This window comes from Rhea americana, unplaced genomic scaffold (genome assembly GCF_003343005.1).
Source record: "Rhea americana isolate MKP2758 unplaced genomic scaffold, rheAme1 scaffold_22, whole genome shotgun sequence".
Taxonomy (NCBI): Eukaryota; Metazoa; Chordata; class Aves; order Rheiformes; family Rheidae; genus Rhea; species Rhea americana.
The window spans coordinates 6,952,531-6,972,773 of NW_028186329.1; the positions used below are offsets into that span (position 1 = coordinate 6,952,531).

The window sequence follows — 20,243 nt, forward strand, 5'->3', positions numbered from 1 at the left end:
GAGCTTAATGGCTCCGGGTGCGCTGGGAGGCGCTGCGCGCTCCGGGGCGCTGCCTGCCGCCTTCGCGGTTCTCCCCGCAGGTAACGGCGGTTTGGGGCGGGCTTCCGTCTCGGCGGCCTGGCGTGGTGCCTCGGTCTTGCCCGAGGCTTCTGCTCTGCTCGTGGGCAGAGGTGGCAGCCAGCCYTTGGGAGCGAAGATCCCGAGCGAGGATGCTGCGGGCTGACAAGTTACTTCCGTTTACAGCTTTCAGATCGGACTGTGAAGAAAATAAATTATGCTTAATTTTGGTAGAAAATGTAGGTAATCTAATGAAGTAGCGTTATTTGATTCCTATGTTTTTAATCTGTCCTTAGTGGTTGACATAACTCCTGTTTCACAACTAGCGATCTTGCTCCCATCCTGGTGCCTCGTATGGCACCCAGCAGAGTAGAGCAGGAAAATCTTATTTTCCAGGACTGGTGCACCTTCAGCTCTCTGTACAGCAGTGAGTTAGGTTAAGGATGTTTTAGGTTGTAGTAAATGCTCCGTTTTCACTCCCTGCAGACGAAAATGCTGGGGTGTTGCAAAGGTTCATAAAGCATGCTGTGAAATGTACACTGAAATGTTGATGGTTCAGAGTTGCTTGTTTTTATGCTAGGATTAAAAAAATATAAGATACTTAAAATATTCTTAAATAGCTGTTTACTCTAATACTGTACTGGGACTCTGAGTTTAGGATTTGTGATACTGCTCAGTACACTCTGATGGTGAGAGATGCTATTCTTAGCAGTGTGTAACTAGGTCTCATAAGTGAAAAAGGCAGTGTTATTTTCTGTACTCTTAATTTCCTGTAAACTTCGAAGAATTTAATTTTTTCTTTGTTATCTCTTTTCCAATTTCCATGTGGGAAATGACATTATTCCTAAGTATAAATCAGTCATCTGTACTGCAATTAAAATTGAGTCAGTTCCAAAAAGTGCCTCCTTTCTCCATTTGCAGTATAGGCAAAGGCTTTTCTGGCCACTAATTTAATTGCATTGAACAGTCTTATTTTAGGTACATGTATGCACAAATTATCAAAACCATCACGTTATTTGTAAGCTCTGTCAGTGATATGCTTTTGATTAATGTTGGAGCTATGAAGGTGTGAGAACATAAGTGAGACAGCTTGGAGGGAGATTTGCTCTCTTTTATTAGCACTTCTTGTATAATTCAGAAACATTTTGTAAAGCCGGGATCCAGTTGTATAAAAATCTCGAAGCTACTTGAGTTGATTGTCCCATCCTAAAGCTTCTCGCATTTTGGGTGGTTTATAGATAGCGGTGTGAGTGTAGGTGATGCTCTGAAAATGGTGATGTGAAGTGCTGATTCAGATTTATCAAAGGCAAAGGAGACTGCAGGAAGCTCATGCAACGTCCCATAACTGGGATTAATATAGTAGCTGAAATAACATGACAACAAATGCAGAGTAATACAAATTGGGAGAACAGTTGTAAATATATAAATTTGGTGGTGGTTCTAAATAAGCTTTCCTTTCTGGAGAGATCTTGCAATTATTGTGAGCAGTTCTCCGAACCTAATGTCTCATTACTAGGCACTAGTCAAAAAGGCTAGTGATAGGTTAAAAAAAAATACTGAAAGAGGAACTGAGAACTTGAGGGGAATATTATGCCAGTGTATGAATCTGAGGGATGAGCTTCTTCAGGATTGGAGAGAAATGTCTGTCGCACCTATTTTGAAGGGGATATTATAGAAATGAAAAGGTGGAGAAGGGCATCAAAATGATTGAGACCCAAAGGATTCATGTCTCTTATTGTGAAATACAACTTTATCATAATTAAAATGAGTGATATAGACAAATAGGGAATGATTACCTTCTGTTTCTCATAATTTCTTTGGATAATCTTAACACTGCTTTTATCCAGCAACAGGCTTAAAGTCTAAAAAGTCTCACGGAAGGCAGTGAGACTTGGAGCAGTACATTGCCATAAGCAATGGTTATAAATGGGTTTGAAAGACTTCAGATTCCCAGAGGAAGAAAAATATCTGGAGCTTTTTTTATTGTGATGGTTAGAATGGAAAGTCTGAAGGTACTGCTTGTTTGAAGATGTGAGCGCCTGATAGGACAAAGATTAGTTTGTTTGTTCTCTTATTCATAAAGTTTCTCAGGCATCTACTCCTGGCTGCTATCAGACGGGGTGTTGGTCTAAAAGAACACTTAATCCAGGAGGACTGCTCTTTTGGGTAATTTGAGGTTGAGTTCATGGTCTGACTTTCTTTAAAATAATGGAGTAATATTCTGTAGTCCAGCTGTCTCTTACTGCTCTTGAATTAAACTGCCACTAGTCTGTTTGTGAGACCTTTGGTTTTGCTTTGTCAGCCACTGACAGTGGCTGTGTGTTTAAAATCTGTCTGACTGTGCTGGTGGGTGTAATCTGAGCCCACCTATGCTGACCTACAATTAAATCACAGCACCTGTTACAAAATGCTCTCCTGACTGTTGCAACATTTCAAGCTAGGCTGAGGCTTTAGCATATGTTAAAAAGACACATTTTGGTAAATTCTTACTGTCCATCTACATGCCTCTTTGTATTCTTTCATGCTTTTTGGCTCTGATAAAGAGAGTACTGCATACTGTTTCCAGCATTGTACTTTAGGAAATTCAAGATCAAGATGTCCAGTTTGTAGAATTCTTGTTTAATGGAAGGAAAAAATAATGGTGACATAAGGATATTACTTTATTACTGAATGAATAAATCAAGCCTGACTTAAATACAGGATATTTTTACTCTTTGGTTTAATAACAAAAAGTAGATTGTTTTGTAGCTATGTAACCCTCACTTGCAGAAGAATTCTTCTGTGTTCTTCCTGAGCGAAGCTTGAGGAGGTCAGGCCGGCACCCTGGCCGTCTGGAACTCTGGGTTTGGGGCCAAACCTGTTGTCCCTGAATGTGGACCTGACCTGCAGYGCCATTCAGTTGTTTGTTAGAAAAAACCCTTCAGTTTTAGATTCTTGTCTCCTACTTTACATCTTGCATGTTCATCCAGCTTTTCTGGTATTAAAGAAATGCTGCGAAACTGAACAGACCTGTTGGTTTGGGGTTTAAAGGACACATTGTTTTTGTCTAYTTTCCTTATAGAAATTTATAAGGAAAAGTGGTCACATGAGAGCCACTGCTTTTTAAAATGGTAGCAGCCCTCTGCCTTTCACTTTGTTAGATGTGAAGGTACCTTTGTGCTATGATAAACTTGCTTATCTGTTTTACTACAGTAGCACCTGGAGACTCAGCTCTGTTATGTGTGGTATATAAAGATAATTAACGACCCCTGTGCTAAAGTGCCTTTGAGACCCCAGTTCTCTTTGAGACGGGTGATAGACGATTAAAACAGAAGGCTTAGGTGAAGAGGGAGATTGATACGAGACATGTTCATGTTAGGTTTTCAGCTGCCTAGAAACTGTAGAATCAGGTCACCTTATTCATGTTTCTTTTAAACTCTGGTTGAAGTAGGCAGGAAGAGGTGTTTAACAGGTTCTTGTGAGGGTCGTGAAGATGTGTATAGGCTCGTTACTCATGTGCCTCTTAGTAGCACAGTTCAATGCAAAAAACCAAGTTTTCAGACCTTGTAGTCCCCTGATGCTGGTGTACTTGATTTAGATGGTGTAATATCTCACTTGTGTAATAGCTGTTACRGTAGATGATAGAAGTTGGTAGCATCAGACTTCTGTTTTGAGTCTGATTAAGCTGTGAATAACATWTCATGAGCAAGTTGGAATTTTCAGAAAATAATGTTAATCAAGTTAAAGGTTTAACTGAAATAAAAATTAAGCGAGCTGGAATGTTGGTGACAAAGTTAATAACTCTTTTTTTGGCATAGATCTTTGAATGGCTTTTCATGTAACTTAAAAATTTGAATTCTGGTTTTGGTCTTTTACAGAACTAAAACTAGAATTACTGAAATTCCTRCAGCAACATAGACTTCATATTCCCTTTGCCACCAAATACTTGTCGTCTTGAATTAACCTTTGCAGTGATAAAGGCTAAATACTTTGATTTAAAGGAGATTGTGACAAATATTGAACTGGCACATCACTAAACCAGTAAGGATGGCCTACTTAAGTCAACTGGGGCAGGATGGAGGGGAAAAAGCATTCTGACAAGTTTGGATATTCTCAATTTATTTGCAGGATGTCCTAATATAAATCTCACCTGATTACAAAAAGCTTTAAACAAGGTGCTGCTGGCCTAAGGGAAGTGCTCATGTGAAGAAGATTATTCAKGGTGTTTTTTAAGGACTGGTCTTGAGTCTAAACTTGCTCAAAGTTTCCTCTAAACTTTAATCCTTCTAGTACTGATGTGGTAATGAAATTTGCTGAAGGCACAAAGTTTGATGGTATTGTCAATGTAGAAGAGGATCAGAACCTGGAACTAGGAGGACTGAGTGGTGAGGATGACTGCAGTCCTGCATGGGGAGTGAGATTCGGTATGTGAGGTCTTATGCTTGGGGAYGCACAGGAATTTGGTAAACTAAAAACTTGCTAACTGAAGGCAACTGATCACAGACTGACTAAGCCACCAGGACGACGTGATCAGGAAAGAAATAACTGTAGCTTCAAGGTATTCCTAGTGGAGTTGGAAATATTAAAATCTGTATACATCACCAGTGAGATTTCACCTGGAATAATGGATGCAGTGCTCACTGTGTGGAAGAGAACTGAACTGAARTACTAGTAGGGAAGATGTTTGGGTAACTGGAAAGACCTTTTACAATGAAACATTTGGGAGGTTGGCTGATTTAGATAGTAGGACAAGACTGAGAGAAGATGTGGTTGCTKTCTGTAGGTAACCCAGTGTAAACACCACTGGGAGAAGAAACTAATAAGCTAATGGACAGTGCTGGCACATGAACACTATTACTGGCTGACCACTAATTTCTCCTGAAGATTGGAAGGAAGCACTAAGAGTGAATTTCTGGAAGAGGAGCTCRATAGCCCTGTGTGTGCAGGAACAATTAGTCTTAATGTGGAGCTAGATACCATCTTTTCCCTCCCAGAAACTGGTTGCCTGGGACAGTCACAATGGGACTCAGCAATCCAGRGTCCTTCCTCGTGTTTCTAGGCTAAGAATATAATACGTGGAAGTACTATATAATACAAAATATTAAACTGAGATGRTTTTAGAAGGAAAGCAAAATTAAAACTAATATAATCTATGAATGACTGTTAAAGCTGTTTCAGTTCAAAAGTATTTTCAGAGGGATGTTTGCTCTAGCAGAAATGGGGAGAATGTGAGGAGTCTTCGGTTTCTGCTGACTTTTGCAAGCCATTTGTGTGCCTGCGTTCAAGGAGAGCTGCCGTGCCCCAGTTAAGTGGAGGAAATAGCAGGCTTCAAGGAGGAAAGCCTAATATTTCCTCCCCTTATCTGGGACATAGATTAATCTGGTGCTGGATACCATTCCGAACACAAGCAACATGGGATTTGGACAAGGTGAGAAAAATCTGACAGAGGAATTAAAATAACCAGTCTCCTTTTCAGAGACTGAAAAGTGCTTTTAAATATGCACTGAACAACAGACGCATTTGTGATGGGACATCGCTAAACTAGTTGATATTGCTGCTTAATAGACATATGATGTAATGTGTCGAATAAAGGAAATGATTTCTGTGACTTGTTTTCCTTGTTCAGAGAAGTTCTCGGCCTCTAGCACGGCTCGTGCTTGGTGACTGGGGGGGTGTGAGGTARCTCGGTGCTGAGGGACTTGACAAGTTTTCCGTACCAGGAGCTTCCTGGTCACGTGCAGCCTGAGCTGATACAAACGTGATGTCATCTAAAGCTGCAGCCGAAACCTGCCAAAATAGTCCTGAGGATCTTACTCCTCTGCCAATGAAAGAGGAAACCCATGGCACCTTGCCAGTGATGATGATGCAATTAGGTGCCCTGTCCTCAGCGCTGAGTTTATTAGTTTGGCATCGTCTGTGCCAGCAAAGCTGTCTCAGGGCAGCTGGCACTGAACAGCGCTGCCCTGTTGCGCAGGAAGGCAGAAGGCTATTTGAGTGTGGTATAGCTGCGTGCCACCCACCCGTACTTGTCATCTGCATAAGGAGGGGTGGTTAGCAGAGCCACCGGGTGCTTTGTGCAACTTCTGCAGCTCGGCTGGCTGCTTGCTGAGTCAGCTGGCAGAGGAAGCTGGAAAGGTGTTTGTTTTGATGAAGTATAAGACCAATTTGAAGCTAGCATTTGCTTCAGTTTTCATATTGTGGGTGGAGCTTCATAGGTGCTTCTCTGGTCTTACAGTCAAGAAAATCCCATTTGCCAGGGTTGCTTTGCATTATTTAAATAGAGGATGGTGTCCAGAAGGCTGCAGTATGATGCTGCAGCAGATGGGAGTTTTTGCTCTGCTAGTCTGGGACTTGGTGGGGGTTCTCCTGTGACTGAAATTTGCTCATTGCRCTCATTTATCTGTTGTACCATGCAGCTTTCTTAATGTTGTGCCACAGCATCTTAAAGCGATGTCTGTGACTGTTTCTTTTTTCTTTTTGAAACAAGCACTCCTGCTACGTTTTTGTAACTCAAATGTGGACTCTTTTCCTTGGACTGGCCTTGATTCACAGGCACCTTAACGAAGGTTATTGCCTTTCTTCTCTAGGATATTATTCATCCTCTTTCTTCTCCATTTTCTTCTCCTGTTATCAGTTCAGGCCCTTAATCTTTCCCTGGGTGTAAGAGCACCCTGAGAGGCTGCTGATCGTGTGGCTTCGGCCTCAATATGTCTCATTTAGTGGCTTAACTTCTGGTGTCTTGGTTGTGAGTTTTAGGTTAAACTTTTACCTTCTAGCTCAGCATTACAGGATGTTAAGATGAATCATGACTTTTTTTTTTTTCCCTTTGGACTTTAAACCATCTGTCAATCTCTTGTCAAGTATAGCTGAGTCCTTCCAAGTTAGTCACTTGGCACTGATCTTGTGATGAGTCAAGCTGAGCCAGAGTGAACGGCTCTCGTTTGGAGCCGTAAATGAGAGCCCCAGCCTYGTTTTAAAGCACTTCCAGGCTCTGGCCTAAAGCAGCCAGAAGTCACAGCGTTAATAGAGGACATTTGAAATGCAGTGTGCTGTGGCTGAGTTACCTGCTAGACTCAGTCAGGGTGACGATACTCTTGGCTGTTATTTCTCTGCAGTCGTGAGTTTTCCTGTGCTGTTGTGGGACCTCTTCTACAAAGACACAAGGAGTGTAAAATGGGAGCAGAGCCTGCTATCTTGCTCTGCGTTTTGGACTTCTGCTTCAGCAAAATWGATAACTGATACGAGCTTCAGCAGATTTTTAGTTTAGCATTATCACAAGAATGTGAAATCCAAACTGTGTCTCATGAAGTGCTGACTTTTGCAGTGAGCCATGTATATTCTTTCTAGGGGAARAATGTCCTTCAGCTTTGGGCAAAGGAGACTGAGATATGACTAAGAGTCAAGTCTAGAGCATTCAAAATTCTGGTGCATGTGATACTCTGATACTCTAGTAGAATCTTGGACAGTAGACCCATGACAAGGGGGTAAATTTTGCTATATTTTTTCATGTTTCATTCTGGAAAATGAATATGTTTATTACTTATGATATGTATGTCATCAATGTATGACCTGCATCTGATTCTAATGTAATTTTTTTGTCCTGTAGTTGTACTTATTGGAGACTCTGGAGTAGGCAAGAGTAATCTTCTGTCTCGATTCACTCGCAATGAGTTTAACTTGGAAAGCAAAAGCACCATTGGAGTGGAGTTTGCAACAAGGAGCATTCAAGTTGATGGGAAGACAATAAAGGCTCAGATATGGGACACAGCAGGGCAGGAACGATACCGAGCTATAACATCAGCGTAAGTGATGGCCTGTATTGCTGAGAGAAGCTTTTGTGGAGGGATGTAATTTATGGGCCTCTCTGCTTCCTCAAAATATTTGGGATGTTTATTTTTTATCATGTAATATCTACAACTTATGGGGGGAAGAAGCCTGAATTTTAGCCTTCTGTCTAGAAGGTTGACATAGTGTAGGCCTGCACAAACTGMTTTACTTTTCAGTGCTCTCACAATATGTAGCTGGAGGTATTTCTGGCCCAGGGTGCGAGAACACCTTTGAGAGACTCCTTTAAATGCAAGTAATTGATGAAGTGATATTTGTATTCATTGAGGTTTTGTCAGTGGTAACTGAAAACCAGAAACTAATGTAGCAGTAAGGAAAGACTGCTCACTTTGCATGCTTATTTAATTGAAAAAGCAGCATGGCAAAAGCTGGAGGTGATCAAGTGTGGGAGAATGCAGCCTGTTTCTTGAATACATAACTGTGCTTCTCTGGTTCTGAAAGARGACTAGCTGTAGCCTTGCATAAAGAAAATAGATCAGATTGACGTTCTTCTGATCCTATGAATCACTTTAAAGTTTCTGTATCACGGTGGACTGTGCCCTTACTGGTACCCGCAGGAGTGGGAGGGGAGAATTTTCAGGAGCTGGATCAGAGGTTGAAGGTGACAGTAGCTCCCCACAGATCCTACTGGGGCTCAGGATAACTTAGCAGTGTTGCCCCAGGCATGGGATTCGAGTTACCCACCAAACCCTGAACTGTGCCAGCTGCTCTGGTGGTCCTATGACATAACCTAGTCTCGATGCTGTACTTCAACTGCTTCTGTCCCACACAGTCTACCTTTGGATGCTTTTTAAGCTGGTATCTTAGTTGCAGCTATTTCCCGTTGTTGCACAGTAAGTCAGTTTTAATTGTGATGCTTCTTGATGATTTTCTAACACATCTTTTTACTCACAGGTATTATCGTGGTGCTGTAGGGGCATTGCTGGTTTATGACATTGCTAAGCACCTTACTTATGAGAATGTAGAGCGATGGTTGAAAGAGCTGAGAGACCATGCTGACAGCAATATTGTAATCATGCTAGTGGGAAACAAGAGTGACTTGCGCCACCTGAGAGCAGTCCCTACAGATGAGGCCAGAGCTTTTGCAGGTTGGTGAACTCAAAGTAATTTCTTAATGCTGTCTGGGGATCTACATATCTGGTGCAGTGTCCGTCTGAGATGCATGTGCCCTCCTGAAGGAGGGATAGAGTGCTGCTGTTAATGTTCTTCAGTGATACATACTAATGTTTGTCTTGCTTTTATTCAGTCAAAAAGGAAGCCTGGTAAAACAAAAATGCTGATGCAATTTCAAGCTGATTTTAAACTTGAGCTTTAGGCTCATGCCTATGGACCGCTTTTCTCAGAGAAACTGCGGCTATGGCTTTAGGTTTGAGTCTCCTGCACCATCTGTATGTTTCTTCGTATCAGCTGATCTCAAGCCCTGAGCATATGATGTTAAGTGACTTTTTAATTAGACTAGCATTCTGTCTCTACCTGTCATGATTAAGAGCTAACCTTGTGAAAATAATTTAAGTTACTGTTTTGATAAATCCTAGCTYGTTTCAGGGCAAATTTCTTTCATCCTAGAGTATAGCCGAGTTTCTTGCATTGAAGATATCTGTAGCTGCTTGTACAGCTTTTATGGCCAATGAGGCTGTCTGCCTGCAGATGTAGGACTGTCATTCCCCTGTATATGGCTAACTCTCAAGTAAGCTGCCATGATGTGCTGGTAAAAGTACCTTTTCACATTGTGCTTTTGATTAACTAGTGGTGAAGCTGAAAGGCTGAGAAACACWACTCTTCAGAGCTCTTAGAAGCGAAATCCGAATCTTGTTGCCCTTCTGTTTCTTAGCCCTCTTATGGGACTGAGATGGATGTTTCCTCACTGCAGCGTGCRTCCTTACGTCACCTAAGCTCAAGGATCCCGAGCGTCTTGCCGCATGGGGTTAAAGGCCAGGGACAACCAATCTGGGGAGGAGCCTGGAACTTTCATGCAACTCAGACACCACAGTTTCCTGCTTACTGAGCCTCCTGTGCTGAAGCTGTACAAAAGAGAGTAGTTCAAGACATTTGCTGTGACGCAGGACTTTATTTAAGTAGGTGGGAGGTGGTGAATCTTGATGAGGTTAAAGATAATCTGGGAAGCTTCCTCACACATTTCCTGAAAGTGCTAGAAATTCTCCATCTGGGAAGCTTCCTCTCATATTTCCTGAAAGTGCTGTAAATTCTCCATTTCAGTGATGCATGAAGATGTGCATCAAAGTAACATAGCACTGAACTGATCCCTGTGCCTCAGGTGAGCGTAAATTCTGCTGTTCCCTTGGGTGGCATTGCTTTCAGATCACGTAAGGGGAAACCCTAAAACTTCTAATGCTTTTTCTTGGTACCCATGCTTCTTACCAGGAAGAACACACAGTTTGATACAGAACTTCTTCCAGACGGGGGGATAGATGTGTGGCACTCCCCTCTAATTTATAGTATTTCTGTCTACACAGAGAAGAACGGTCTGTCGTTTATCGAAACATCTGCTTTAGACTCTACAAATGTGGAAGCTGCGTTCCAGACTATTCTGACAGGTGAGTCATCTAGTGCTTTCTTTTTGGAGGGGGGAGGCTAGAATGCTGCTCAGATAAGATGCAGATGGGCATTTCTTTGTCTGTAAAGTGTTTAAAACTTTTCCATTTAATCATTCTTCACGTATGTAAGATTCAGAGCCTGGTTTTGAAGTATTCCAATTGATAGGCCAGCCTTGGACTCGGGAGCCCCTGTTCACTTTGCTCTGCCCCAGCTTTCCAGTCAGCCTCGTTTAAATGCTGCAGTTTCCCATCTGTTTATGGGGTGGGGAGTGTATGTGGGAGAGACTTGCTTCATGCAAGTCACAAGTTAAAATAGCTGTTTATCAGAGGGGAAGTCAGTCCAGCTTGTTTGTCTTTTACTGGTGACTGTAGCAATTGCTAAGGGAAAGGGGATAAAAGGGTAGAGATCCTTCAGTTGAGCACTGCTTGGCAGTCTGAGACTTAGGATCTCCTGAGCTGCAGGGTAGTTGCTGTCATTGCCTTTTAATAGTTCTGCCTGGACTTTGTCCTTTATAGCATGTGATGGCAGCGAGTTATGCAGTTTTTGTGCTCTGTGGATAAAATGCTCCTTGTTTAAATTCTGTTGGATGAGCAAAAGTCTGAGGCATTCGACTGCAGCTGTATAAGGGCCTAAACTATGGCCTGCCCAAGCAGCTATGGCCTGGACATAGCAGGACAAGAGTGGCATATGCAACGTTTGAGGCTTAGTGAGTTCCAGCTGTCACAAATGCATCTCAAAAGCTCTAGACTGGCTCTTCAAAACACCTGGACGCTCTTTGTTGTTGTTGTTGTTGTTGTTGTTGTGATGCCTCTTTGTTTTAGGTGCATCAGGGAGTTGCTTTTTTTCTGAGTTCTTCCAACATGTTTCCCAGGTACAAATTTAGACTCCCTCCTTCCCAACATAGCATTTGCCAGCATGTGTGATGTTCTTGGCATGAGCCAGCAACAACACTTATAAACTACATGTCTCTATTAATCAGATCTCGCTTTTGTGAGATCTCAATTTTCTTCTCTTTGCCAGCTCGTTCAGATGGTCTTTAAAAAACACACCATAAAAGACTTGGGAATGTTTCATATTGGAACATGCAGGTGAGGTGGAAGCTAGGAAGTTATTTAATGTTATAAAATTATTATAAATTCCATGGCATTTTCATGAATTTTTTTTAAATGAGTTTTTACGAATACCCTAGCTGTGGAGAGAAGGGGTGAGAGTGAGTTCATAGGTTGTTGAAGCATTCAGGTCACAGCATAATCAGATCAGTAATGTGTCTAATATGTGCCTTCTGCCTATATCCATCTAATTCTCCTCTTCTCTTTAATTGTAAGAGGTAGGTTTTGGCACACTTTTTAYATTGGGGTCCTAGGCAGTGGCTGTACAATAGCAGAAGAGTTAGATGAGTAAACAGTGGCATAGCGATGTTAGTCATCTTGCTGCTTTTACCCAATGCTGGACCTGGAACTTGAGTTTGTTTCCTCTTTGACCAACCAGTGTGGCTACCTTTTAACTTCAGTTTACTGGAAGTAGTCAGTCAGTTGTAAGTTCAGGGTTGCACAAGCTCCAAAAAAGGAGAAAAGTTACGTAAGCAGATCCATTACTCCCTCGTGTAACCAGCAGATCCATTACTCCCTGGTGTGAGTTCTGATGCGTCAGAGGGCGGATGGCTAAGGAGAGGCTGAATGCGATGGTATCTGAGGTGCTTGCTGGACTTCCTGTTTCCTTCCCCCACCTAAAGGCAGTCGTATCAAACGTGCCCGTGGATTTAGGCTTGGATGTTTTGGACCTTTCCTATTGCTTGGTCATAACTGCCTGTATACATGTGTCCTTTGGTAGCTCCTTTCCCCTCAGGAGGAGTCACTGAAGTTTGAAGTCAGGTTTTCACCAAATGTATTGAGTGTAATATAGAACTACTCTTCAGCTTTAATATAAATGTGTAATAYAGAACTACTCTTCAGCTCTACTGGGTGCTTTCACTTTTGAGAGRGATCAGGACTCTTGGATAAAGACAGTATTTAACTTTCATGCTTGTTCAGCACCAGCACAAATAAAACCAGTCTGAAATATATCACAAATTGTTTATTCCCCCCAAGCTGGCTGTCAGGCTGTGTCATACCCAGTATAAAATAGTCACCTAATTGCCTGCAGTCTTCTGCKGTAGCATCCTGTTCTGTGGCAGTGATGGCTAAAGAGGTGGAAAGTTTGCTGCGTGCCCTGGGCTGCTGCTTTACTTCCGCAGAGCTGTGCGACGCTCGCGTCCATGCTGTTGCCATGGGGAAGCAGTTTACCTCTCGGGCACAGGCGAGGCTGCTTCTTTATCTCTCTGCACATGCTTCCGACAGCTCCTTTTATTCCAGAGGTTACAGTGGATTCTAATTAGTGGAAGTCTGATTTTCTGGTTTAATTTTCCTGTAAGGGTRTGCAGGCTGCAATGGGAGAACAAATGACCGGAACTTGCCCTCGGATGCTGACAGGCTGTTGGGGCTGTTGCGGCTGTTGCTTTTCTGCAAATGTCAATGTTCTGTGCATGTTGTTGTGACAGTGTTTTGGTYAGAGAGCTCTCGGGCGTGCAGACAGAATCCTTGTTCAGGAGGGGGTTGACTGTGTTGGAAGAAACACTTCTGCTGATTAGTGAGCGTGTGGCTTGCTCCAGACATAAGCTCCTGTTTCAAGGAGATAAAGATGAAGTAAATAATGCATTAGCAGCAGGTTGCCTCCATCTCTGGCATGCAAAGGATGAGCGTTCTGCCAATAAACTACTTGATAACACTTCGTAACTGGCTCTTTCTGTTAATGATTCTCTTTGAAGGAGAGGGAGGTGAGCAGTCATCTTAGGAATGTGGTTTTCAGGATGACTCTGCAGAATCATGGATAGTCTGTATGTCCCTGGCAAGGTTGCCTCTCACCCAGGCGCTAGAGAGGGGAATACTTGCTGTCCTTTGAAGAAGCAAGTTGGTAAAGCCACAAGGTGCGAGCAGAGGTGGCTGACAAAAGCAGCGCAAGGCCTGCTGCTGCCCTAGCGCTGTGAGTATTTGCAGTGCTGGGAACTGCACTGCACTGCACAGAGGTCCCAGGTGGCTCTGATGCCTGTCACACAGTTGCTTAGATCTTCCCTKAACCGGGTGTCATGACTATGTTCTGCAGCAAAACTTTCTTCAGCTAGTCTGGTTGTGACTGTGTTGGGAGAACTCTCCCTCGGCAGCATAGCAAGGTCCAAGTCAAGTTTATTGGGACCTAATTAGTCTCCATTTAAGGCATTTTGAATAGATAACTTTGGGRATGGGAAGCGTGACTGCATTGTAGCTAGTGCAGCCTAGGTGAGGATGTGATCTGCTGTTGTTGCAGGTGTGGGCTGAAGGAAAAAGCTTTTCCTTTCTCTCCATGTGTTTTAGTAGCTTTGTAGTGGGAGAGATCTTAAATGTAGTGGGCTTCCTGTTCTGCAGTGTGGATACTGGTTGAGGTTTTGGGCACCTTTTCCTTCTGTGGCTTGGAGTAGTGGTCCRTATCCAAATTTCTACACTGCAAGATGTCTAGACTTCAAGGGCTGATTCTTGTGTGCATGAAACTCCTTTGGCAGCTCCTGATAAAATAGGAGGGGCTAGTATAACAACCGCGTCCGCTCTGAGCGTTCATAGCGGGATAACACATCCTTAAAGTAAACTGGAGACTGCCTGCGCTCCCCTCTTGCTCTCTTTCCTTGCTGCATTCTGCTGTGGTTTTGTCTCTGAGGAATTCCAGCTCCAAGGAAAAAACATCACAGCGTTTATTTCAAGAAATCTAAGGATTTCCTCTCTTGTGAGCTCTGTGCACCTGAAAATGAATTAAACAGGAGCACTGACTGAGCAGACAAGGACTGGGCAAGCTGCTCAGACAGCAGTGTTGTTTTTCTAGCCCTCTCACAGTGCAACGTCTGTCTCAGAGTTAGCAATTATGCAGTGATGCATTCTGCTGAATGTGCTCTTAATAAGGTCTTACTCGGTTTCTGAGCAGAGAATAAAGTGTAGTGTCTTCATTTAAAAAGTGCATGTCTTCATTAGCATGGCATTCCTGGGTGCTGACCAGTTTCAGTGTAGGCTTTGCCTCTGTGTGTTTTGTCCCAGTGAGAGAGCAGGTTTAAGCTGTTCCCACCGGCTTCCTCGCTGTGCAGCGGGCTGGCTGCACAAATGTTTGCCCTGCTGCAAAGGAGGGAGAAGGGACAGTAAGCGCCAAACTTGGGGTCCCTTCAAGTTGCTTGAGCAGCTCCGCTGCTAAATGTTCTTGCAGGACCACTGAGAAGGTCATGGCAGTGAGCATCTGAGGTGCACCAGAGTATCTTCCCGCAGTCAAAAGGGAAAGAACCCTTTGTCAACAGGTACATCGATACTGTTAAGGTTTAGCCTTTGGTACGCAGCTCTGGAGGTCTTTGCTCTAAGACRACGATGTTACACAGAGGGCACTGTGGTTGCAAGCCATTGCTGACAGGGGTGGACGTGTGTGACATTTCGTGTTAGTGACTAGTATGGACTTGCTTAGGAAGTTCTTCAGATGACTAAAATTGCTGCTGAAGAGCTCCTAGCGTTTCCAGTAACAAAGGCAGCACAAGCCTGCTCTTGTGAAGTAGGAAAGAGTCACATTCTGCACTGGGACATAAACACCCTGCGCTCAGGGTGTGGAGAGCAACAGTAAAACTTGTCCTGAAGAATGCAGAGCAGACTTCTCCCGCCTGTGCGCTGTCCTCCTCCTACCTTCACACACATGCTGCTTCTGAACATTGCTGAGTGGCCTGCCACAGGGCAAAGCTGATTTGTATCTTAAACAAAACAAAACCAAAACCCTCACATACTGCCTAAGAGGAAGACTGCGGATTGCTGTAAAGACTCATTTCTTGTGATTCACTTAACCTGTGAAGTTGCTTATGTGCAAGACTGTTGGGAGGAGCAGTGAACTTCAGCGAGGGTGCAGTCAGAAAATCCTTCTGTGCGTGCAGCTCTTGGTTGTATCAGCAGCTTGTTCTGTACCTGGATGCTACTTTCTGAACAGTTTATTCCTGTGTGAGTCTGAGCTGTCAGTTTGGGGTCCCAATGAGGTTGAATCAAAGTGCCGCTTGCAAAGCTGGGCCTTTTCTGTCCGTGAACACAGCACGCTGCACGGCAGGGTTTGTGTTCGGCCGGCGGTCCCAGGGAAGCGTGCAGCTCGCTCGGCCTGTTTTGCCTCTGTTCATGTTGGTGGCTTAGCTCCGTACGGGCTTGTTAAAAACTATACAGAATCACGTCTGCCAGGAAGGCTTTTTAGCTCCTCAGTGCCATCGCTGCTTATATTGCTGCAAGGGCAGAGGCTTAGCTGGGCGAGCAGCCCTTGGCAGCAAGTGTGACTTATCTGCCTGARGTTGCTTAATTTCCTAGTGCTGCGGTGATGTCAGGGTGTGCACCAAGCAGCTGAAATTCTGAACCAAGGCAGCTCACGAAGGACAAACTTCTGCTGGAAAAGACGTATCTTGGTTTGCAGTCACGTCAGCTGATAAGAGACTACTTCGGGCCACAGAAGGACTTAGACCTTTGCTTTGTTCCACCAGAGTTATTTGCCGAGCTGTTTTGTTCCCCATTTCGCTCTGCCGGAGGAATGAAGCACAGACTGGCTGTTCTTGCGCAGCCTGAGCTTATCTCAGGCAGTGCAGTGAGCTGGAGCATGCAAATTGGGTGTGGGCACAGGCTTGATCCGCTCTGGGCAGCCTGTTGCCTGGCTGTAGYGTTGTGTTTGGGGCCAGCATGCTCTTCTGCTGGGTAAAGTGGAGGGTGTGAGCTTGTCATTTCGGGATGGGCTTTTCACTGAAACTGAAACACTTTCAAACTTTTTGTTAAATTGAGGTTTAGCAAGCTTGTTTTTTCAACTTGCTTGTATAGATTCACATTTAAAGCCATTAAGATCCCTGTGTTCTCTTCTGTTTTTAGTATCCTTCATTTGCTTTCTGGAGTGAAGTGCWACGTGTTGGTACCTCTCTTATGCAGCTGAAATCAGTGCTTTTGTAGCTACACTGAGCAAAACTGTGCAGAAACTGAGCGAAGGCTTTTCAGCGTTCTCTCCTTGGCTGCATGCCAGGGAAGGCACYGGCCTTCAACCTGTACTCTCTGATTCATGCTGCAATTTTTTTGTCTAGAGTCTGTATTTCTTCTCTGTAGTTTTGAAGTTAATTTGCACAATGACTTCTAAATGTTCTGCTTTGGGGGCCCCTTCTCCTCCTTTTGGTCCCGCTGTTTAACTTTTGGTGGTGATCTAAAACAACTCTTAATGCAAAAAGTGTTAAGTCTGTTTGCAAATAAGTTAATCCTTTATGTTCTGCTTACTTCCTGAATGCAGAAGGTGTCACAGGTGAACTTCTTGTGAAAGCTCCTATGCAATACCTGTATATAGCTTTATGAATTTCATTAAAAATTATGGGAAATACTTACATGCCTTGTATGATGCTTGGCTTCCCCCAGATTTAACTTTGTGATGCTGTTTTCCTGATATTACACATAATGACTAGCTCTTTCTCATCTTCCAGAGATCTATCGTATTGTTTCTCAGAAGCAAATGTCCGACAGACGTGAAAATGATATGTCTCCAAGCAACAAYGTGGTTCCTATTCATGTCCCTCCAACCACTGAAAATAAACCAAAGATGCAGTGCTGTCAGAATATATAAGAATTGTTCATTCTTTCCTAAAAGGCTGTGTATATTCCCCAGGTCCAAGATTTAAATATATTTGTAATTCATGTGATTACTTTCTTGTGTTCAGTTACTGCTTATTCCCTCTGAATTTCTCCATGTCTTAAACACTTTGATTTCAGTGTTTATAAATCTGTTGCTTCCATGTGGCTGCAGTATTTTCCCAGCACCGACTGGGCTCTGGTTCAGTAAACTGTTTGGAACTGAACTGATCTTTCCAGCATGATGCCCGCTAGTCAGAGCGCAGATGTCGTTCAGTAAGCGCTTGAAGATGTTATTCTGGTCCTCCCAAAACAATTACTGTCAGATTAACTAGGAAAATATCTCTGGACAGGATAATCTTTCTTTRTCTCACGGTGTTGTATACTGCATCTAAAGCTTGATGAAATGCCTGTTGCTCTGAAGTGCAATTTTAATGTAAAGTTAAATGTTTTTGGCTACATCTTCAGAATGTCAAGTTGAGGATTTTACAGAATATTACGGGGGGAGGGGAAGCCCTCTTGCAAACAAGCAGCAGGGTTCCTGCTACCTACAAACGGGCTTTTGTGGTTTGTAGCTGTTGTGAATGAGGTTGTCGCGAGGCAGAGCTGCTGGGAGGCTGGCCTTGGCGTGCCGCTGAGCTCCACGCAAGGTGAAACGCGGAGAAGCACGAGCTACTTAGCTGAGGTTAGAGRTTGCTCTGACACTGGAACTTGCAGCGTTTTTGTGTGTTGCCCAAGAATTGGTCTCCACAGTGCTGGTAGTATCAGGATTTGAGGATAACTTTCTTTCATAGTGCACAAACTTGAAGGCTATTGTCAATCATTTTAATATTTCAAATGCTTGAGTAGATGAGTCAGTAACTTCCACAAGCCAATCTTAATTTTCTGTTTTTTTCATCCAGTATTTTTAAATGATTGCAGTGGTTTGGTATCTATTCTTTAATACAAACAGCTGGAGTAGTTTCCTTGCTGGATGCATTTGTTCTGTAGTCTGTATTTCAGTACAAATCATCTGTTTAATTAGCTTGTTCAGGGATACATGAATTGTGCCTTCTGTCCCTGCCTTCTGGAACCACTGCCTGTACTGCAGCGTACTTTATTGCAAAATAGGTTACTGGAGATTTGGGGGCTATAGGCACCGAGTTCCTGCAGTATTTAAAAGAATTGTTTGTTGTATAAATGCCTGCGGTTATTTGTGCAGTTGCAGGGAAGTGGTTTTAGAGAAAGTTTCTCCAACTCTGATATGATCCACCTGGAACACCCGTACTTGGGTAGGCACAACCCGCTGCATGTCTTACCCAACCTTTCTGTCTTGCGGTGCTCATGATGTGTAAGGCACACGGAAGGCATTGCTGTAGTCGGTCATTTGGGTTTTTTATTCCATTTCTCCTATTATTAGTTCTGAAGATGCTATTTTGATCTGTTTGTAAATTACTTTGTRTTTTATGCATGTACTGTAACTTGATTTATTATTTTTTTAGATTGATTTAAATATATTCATCCATAATTCTAATAAAGAATTACAGGGGACAACTCAGTGTGGTGTTGGGTGYGCTTCTTGGCAGAACCGGGATTCTCGATCGCAGTTACTCTTCCGGCTCTTTGGTTGCGCCTCGCCGCTCTGCGCTGAAGACCCGCTGCGCGGCGGGCGGGTCGCTGGAGAGCGGCGCCGGCCGCGTCCCGGGAGCCTCGCGGCCGCCTSCTGCGCACGGAGGTTGCCCAAAGCGCGTCGCCCGCTGCTGGCGGCTGCCCTGGTGGTTCGGTGGGGGCCGACTCAAAGACCTCTTGTCCGAACCAGGAATTCGGAGCATTTTTTTAGGACTGCAGAAGAGCCGTAGGGTAAGGTATAAAACTGGACCTGGCTCACGTCGGGAGCTGTTCTCACAGCACTTAGAAAAGACGGACTCGACTGTGTCTGAGTATTTACCAAATGCATTTGAATGTATTTAACCAAATTACAGGGGCAGCTACTTTCTAAATGTGTCAGCTGGAAACGCAGGAATGAGTTTCACTTCCCCTCCTTCTCACTCGCTTACGTAGACRCCCTGACTCAGAGGTAGTGTCCGTTTTGCATTTGATACGATTTCATGCGAGCTGCWTCCTTCCCCCGTGTGAATGCGAAAGCAGTGAAACCCGGCGGAGCAGAAGCCGCGGCGGCGGCAGCGGCCTCTCCTCCGCCCACCCGGCGCCTGCGTGCGCGGCCGGCGCGGTGCGCAAGCGYGGGGCCTCTGGGTACGTGGTCGGGCAAACTGGAAACGCGAATTATTTCCACCAGAACTCTAGAATAATCACAATAGGAGCCGCTCCTCAGCTAGGAAAGCCTTGCAAAAACTGATSTTGTGCTTATGAACTGCTGCAGCATGGAGTTAATTTCTATGCAATAGTTTATAGAGTCTTCATAACCTGTAGACTTCAAAAGCAAAATCACGTGGCCTTTGTCCAAAGATATAATTTCTCATCTATTAAAGGCTTTGCCTCGTGTTTTTCTCTTTCTGGACTGGCTTTTCCTGGGTAAGCACAGCGGTGTGTCCTGCCCCGAGCCGGGGTCCCTCCTGGGGCGAGGGGGCGCCCGGCCTCGCGCCCTGGGAGGCGGCGCGGGACGTTGCTCGTTCCCCTTCGGCTGCTGCTCACGCGCTGAGGCGCCTCTGCTCTGATAACCGGCCACGGCTCTGAGCGCTGAAACGAACTTTCCAAATTTCTCAGAACTTTTATGCTGCAGAATTGGCTTTACTTGCCAGAAGCTTTTGCTGTCGTTTACACGTKTGAAAGTCCAAACCTCAGCGTTACTGAGCTGTGCAGCAGTAGCGTCAGTAGCGTTTTGTGTTTTATGGGTGTTGAGGTTGGGACTCAAGCAGAAAGGACATGGAGTTGTTCTAATTTAAGGACATTTTTATTAAACTAGAATTATTTTATCAGTTTAAACTTGGTAAATTTCCAGACTTGAATAGCTTATTGAGCGTCTTGTCAAATAAGAGGATTACATGCTAAGCTTTACTTAACAAGATTTTTTTTAGAAGTACGAAGCACAAATATAGAAAAAACTTCAAAATGTAGCTGTCCGCTGCATTGCCTTGGACTAATGCTGGAATGTTTCTGCTGCGAATCGGAGCTTGTAATTCATTGACGAGGCTCCTCAGGCGGAGCCAG

General features: G+C 43.9%; 1 protein-coding gene across 1 annotated transcript in view; it reads left to right on the forward strand.

Annotated features, from left to right (window-relative positions):
• The window catches only part of RAB11A (RAB11A, member RAS oncogene family), a 19,118-nt gene extending 485 nt beyond the window's left edge, over positions 1–18,633 (forward strand). The window contains exons 2-5 of the mRNA XM_085305433.1: positions 7,643–7,838; positions 8,776–8,969; positions 10,356–10,436; positions 16,952–18,633. Coding sequence (XP_085161559.1) covers positions 7,643–7,838; positions 8,776–8,969; positions 10,356–10,436; positions 16,952–17,091 — 611 coding nt within the window. The 3' untranslated portion in view covers positions 17,092–18,633. The remainder of the gene's footprint in view (positions 1–7,642; positions 7,839–8,775; positions 8,970–10,355; positions 10,437–16,951) is intronic.
• The last annotated feature ends 1,610 nt before the right edge of the window (positions 18,634–20,243 follow it).